General features: G+C 55.6%; 1 protein-coding gene across 5 annotated transcripts in view; it reads left to right on the plus strand.

Annotated features, from left to right (window-relative positions):
- Positions 1 to 5,000, plus strand: part of sh2b2 (SH2B adaptor protein 2) — a 20,206-nt gene that overhangs the window by 5,595 nt on the left and 9,611 nt on the right. For all 5 annotated transcript variants that reach the window (XM_030380133.1, XM_030380130.1, XM_030380131.1 and 2 more), the window contains exon 3: positions 1,960 to 2,907. In XM_030380133.1, the coding sequence (XP_030235993.1) occupies positions 1,990 to 2,907 (918 nt within the window). In that variant the 5' untranslated portion in view covers positions 1,960 to 1,989. The remainder of the gene's footprint in view (positions 1 to 1,959; positions 2,908 to 5,000) is intronic.

Genomic DNA, 5,000 nt, shown 5'->3' on the forward strand with positions numbered 1-5,000 from the left:
TCCGTACAGGCCCTCTGTCCTCTGTGTGACGGTTCTCAGTGCAGGTCTACCCGGTGTGACGGTTCTCAGTGCCAGTAGACCCGGTGTGGTGAGTGCCAGAGAACCTCAACGCTGCTCACTTCCCCTCCGTCTCGTGGCATCAGTTTCATGCTGACGGACTGTGTGTGTGTGTGTCTGTGTGTGTATGTGTTTGTGTTTGTACATCTGTGTGTGTGTGTGTGTCAGTGTGTGTGTGAGTTTGTGTGTGTGTACATCTGTCTGTGTGTGTGTGCATGTGTGTAAATCTGTGTGTGTGTGTGTGTGTGTGTGTTAGTAAGTGTGTGTGTGTGTGTGTGTATGTGTTTATGTAAGTTCATCTGTGTGTGTGTGTGTGTTTATGTAAGTTCATCTGTGTGTGTGTGTGTGTGCGTGTATGTCTACATCTGTCTGTGTGTGTGTGTGTGTGTGTGTGTGTGTGTGTGTACCTGTGTGTGTGTGTGTGTGTGTGTGTGTGTGGGTGTGTTTCGGTGTATGTATGTTATGTGTGTAATTCACACTTCATTGAGCTGTTGGATCGCTTCCTGTTCTGGGCGGAGGACGGGAGTGTGAGTTTGAGCGAGGTGAGGTCAGGGCGGCTCCTGCTGGGGTTTCTGCTGAACGGAGAACGGCTTGAGGTCACTCAGCGCTCGTTGACTCCTGCCACTCACAGCCGGGAGGAACGCAGAGCCAGCACAAAGAAAGGGTTATGGTTCAACAGAGAGCTTAGCACCGGATGACTTTGGACTCAGTGGTGTTGGAGTATGTCTGTGTACAGTACATCCATATATCTCTACAGGGATAGACTTGGTACACTGCCTTCATGGTCGCCCTGGTAACAATCTGGTTTGTTGAGACTCAGGGAGGCCTCACAAGGCACAGTGACTCTGTGTGTCGGAGAAGCACCACCCAAACCACCCAAACATGAAGGGCTAAAGTATAAAAGGAAACGCAGTGTTCTGATTGGGTAGAACCGCATTGGCAACACTGCAACCCCACCTTCCCAGGCTAGCTTGAACAGAGGGGTGGACATTGCTGCCTTACGGCCCCCAGACTGTTGGCCCCCAGACTGCAGGCCCCCAGACTGTTGGCCCCCTGCGGTAGAGCTGTTTCCTTGGCGATGAGATGGAGTTTGACGCGGGTTTCCCTCGTCGCCGCCCAGTGAGAGGCGGGGTGCGCTGACCGCTGGATCCCCCCGAGGGGGAGGGGATCGGGGGGGACAGTCACGGGACGGATCACAAGTCACTCAAGGTCCAAGGAGTTTATTGGTCACTGTAATACACAACGAAGTACAGTTTGGCCCTCTCTAGCAGCAGTTGGTGTTTAGATGTCTGAATAACACAAAACGAAAAAAAGACCCAACAAGACAATGACAAATAAGACAATGACACAAAGACAGGCAAAAATAATATCATATATACTATCTATGCATATAAATAGTGATATGTAGCTTAAAAATGATCCCTGTACATATTGTGCCCTTCATGTCCGATCTGTTATCTCTGTGTGTGTGTGGAGGGGCGGGGCTGGGGCTGTGGGAAGCTACTGCTCTTGTTAAAGCTGTTCCTCAGTCTTGTGGTGCGGGCCACTCGCGGAGGATTGAGCCATCGCGTCTCTATGACGACGGTCACGGCCGGGTGGCCAACATACAGAAATGAAACCGATGCAGAACCGACTCTGTGAGCGGTGTGCGGTTCTCCTCCACGGTGTCTGCTGCCCGCCCAAGGACACCTGGTTCCTCTTGAGGGAACCATCGTAGCGTCGCGTTCAGACGGGGGGAACCAACCAACCACGTGGTCCGACCGCTTTACTCCTTTTCTTACCATTTCTTATCTGAAGGCGATTTTTTTATCAGATTGTCAAACCGTAACAGCTGCTTCCGGCGGTTCATTGGTCGCTTCCGCCCCCCCCACCCTAACATGTGACCCTCCCCCCCCCCCCCAGGCGCTCCCGGCTGGGGGCCATGGCCCAGTGATGAACGGAGCAGGGGGCAGCCCAGACCTCTCCTCCTGCCCGCTGCCCGACTGGCGGGAGTTCTGCGAGCTCCACGCGCGCGCCTCCGCCTCGGACTTCGCCCACAAGTTCCAGCGCTTCCTGACGGAGAACCCCTGCTACGCGGCGCCCGGAGCCGACCTCAGCTTCTCCCAGCACTTCACCGCGCACTTCCTGGACTGCTTCTCGGCGGCGCTGAGCCAGGCGCGCGAGAGCCAGGCCGCGTCCCCCGGGGAGGAAGGCTCGGGGGCCCCTCCCAAGTACAGCATCGTGCCCTTCCTGGGCATCCAGGGCTGCCCCCTGTCCTACGGCCACGACCCCTACCAGCGCCGCAAGGACGCCGGGGCCTCCAGCGAATCCCTGGACAGCATGGACAGCCTGGGGGGCGGTGGGGGCGGGGACGGGGGCGGGGCCTCGTCCCGGGGCCCGCAGGTGCCCCACAAGACGCCGGCGCTGGGCCAGTCCCGCAGCTCGGAGGACGTGTCGGTGTCGCACCCCAAGGCGCGCTTCAAGAAGGGCTTCTCGCTGCGCAACATGAGCCTGTGCGTGGTGGACGGCGTGAAGGAGATCTGGCACCGCCGCGCCTCGCCGGAGCCCGACGCCACGGCCCCCACCCCCGGGGCCCGGCGGGCCAACGGCAGCGGGGGGCCGGGGGGGGAGGCGGCGGCGGCGGGCGGGGAGCGGTGGGCCCAGAAGCTGCGTCTGCCGCGCGGGGGGGCGGGCCACCGGGCGGAGCTGCTGGAGGTGCAGCGGGAGGGGGCGCTGCGCTACATGGTGGCCGACGACAGCAGCTGCGTCGGGGGCGCGGCCCAGTGGCTGAAGTGCCGGCTGCTGCTGAGGAAGACCAAGCGGGAGGAAGAGCGGGACAAGTTCTACCTGGAGTTCTACGTGCCGCCCAAGGTGAGACCGGGTCTTGTGTGGAGCCCAGCGGCCTGGAGTACTGGGGTTCATGGCCTGGAGTACTGGGGGCCTGGAACCCCGGAGCTCTGGGGCCTGGAGCCCTGGAGCCTTGAGCCCTGGAGCCTTGAGCCCTGGAGCCTTGAGCCCTGGGGCCTGGAGGTCAGAGGTCATAAAACCTTTTGTGTTCTTTTATTTTAGATTCAATATGGTCATTGCCATCAATCAAAGTGTTATTGATTCGAACAGAACCTGTGAACAGTTAAATCCACATTTCACGCAGAGCTTAGAACATGTTCTGAGGGCGACCAGGTTCCAGCGGCCTCCGTGTTGTCTGCCCCTGCCCTAAAGCGCTCTGCTCATGTCTGCTACGGTAAACAGGGTTACTGAAGGTACATGAAAACACAGACGCACGCGGTTCACTCACAAGATACTGCGCCATTTTCATAGCTGTGGTTGTAATTCCTAGATATCAAAGTCCTCACATCATCTCATTCTGTGGAAAGTTCAGTTATTATTTTTGTTCTTTACCGTTTTTCGTCAAGTCTTCGGTTTCATGTCCTCATTCACACCAAATAGGAGAAGCCGGAAAAGAAACAGAAAGGGAGAGGATCGCATCATTAAGTTGTGTAACTTCCTGCCCTGTACGACCAGATCAGAAGATCAGCGCATTCATAATGCAGAGGCAGGGCTCCTTAGGAGACTGCCCGGTCGTAAAAGCCGGTTCCTGCCTGCTCACGGCTGGCTGGCTCTGGCTCCGTCCCTGTCAGGGCCATCAATCTGGCCGCTGCACCCGGTGGCTGGAGGGGGCGCTGCACCCCAGCAGCACCCTGCATTATGACGCAGCAGAGAGCCTGCAGTCGACGCCGGGCTCCTCCGGCCAGCCCCCCACCACTGGGTAATGTAGTTCTGTTCACGAGTAAAGAACTACATCCAGGACTAGCACACTAGCAATGGGTAATGTAGTTCTGTTCACGAGTAAAGAACTAAATCCAGGACTAGCACGCTGCAATGGGTAATGTAGTTCTGTTCACGAGTAAAGAACTACATCCAGGAAAAGCACGCTAGCAATGGGTAATGTAGTTCTGTTCACGAGTAAAGAACTACATCCAGGACTAGCACGCTAGCAATGGGTAATGTAGTTCTTTTCACGAGTAAAGAACTACATTATGGACTAGCACGCTGCAATGGGTAATGTAGTTCTGTTCACGAGTAAAGAACTACATCCAGGACTAGCACGCTGCAATGGGTAATGTAGTTCTGTTCACGAGTAAAGAACTACATCCAGGACTAGCACACTAGCAATGGGTAATGTAGTTCTGTTCACGAGTAAAGAACTACATCCAGGACTAGCACGCTAGCAATGGGTAATGTAGTTCTGTTCAAGAGTAAAGAACTACATCCAGGACTAGCACGCTAGCAATGGGTAATGTAGTTCTGTTCACGAGTAAAGAACTACATCCAGGACTAGCACGCTAGCAATGGGTAATGTAGTTCTTTTCACGAGTAAAGAACTACATTATGGACTAGCACGCTGCAATGGGTAATGTAGTTCTGTTCACGAGTAAAGAACTACATCCAGGACTAGCACGCTGCAATGGGTAATGTAGTTCTGTTCACGAGTAAAGAACTACATCCAGGACTAGCACGCTAGCAATGGGTAATGTAGTTCTGTTCACGAGTAAAGAACTACATCCAGGACTAGCACGCTAGCAATGGGTAATGTAGTTCTGTTCACGAGTAAAGAACTACATCCAGGACTAGCACGCTAGCAATGTGTCCCGATGTGGTCCGACGCCCAGAAGGAGACTTTCTCTAAGATGTAGCCAAGTAGCCTTTAGCCTTTAGCCTCAACGCTAGCAGGTCGACCAGAAGTCTTCCTAGCGCCCTGCGGTGATCGCTGACGCCCGTCGCCCCCCGCCCTGCGTGGGCAGTGGCAGCGCTGCGTTGCACCCGGCCGGCGCAGTGACACCCCCACGCCGCGTTCACAACTACATGCGTCCGTCGACGGATGACCGAGGGCGTGTCTGACGTAGAGGGGGCTAGCCTTTATAGACGCAGCCTGCAGCCAATCACGTCGCTTCCTGCTAACAAAG

This window comes from Gadus morhua, chromosome 16, assembly GCF_902167405.1.
Source record: "Gadus morhua chromosome 16, gadMor3.0, whole genome shotgun sequence".
Classification (NCBI taxonomy): Eukaryota; Metazoa; Chordata; class Actinopteri; order Gadiformes; family Gadidae; genus Gadus; species Gadus morhua.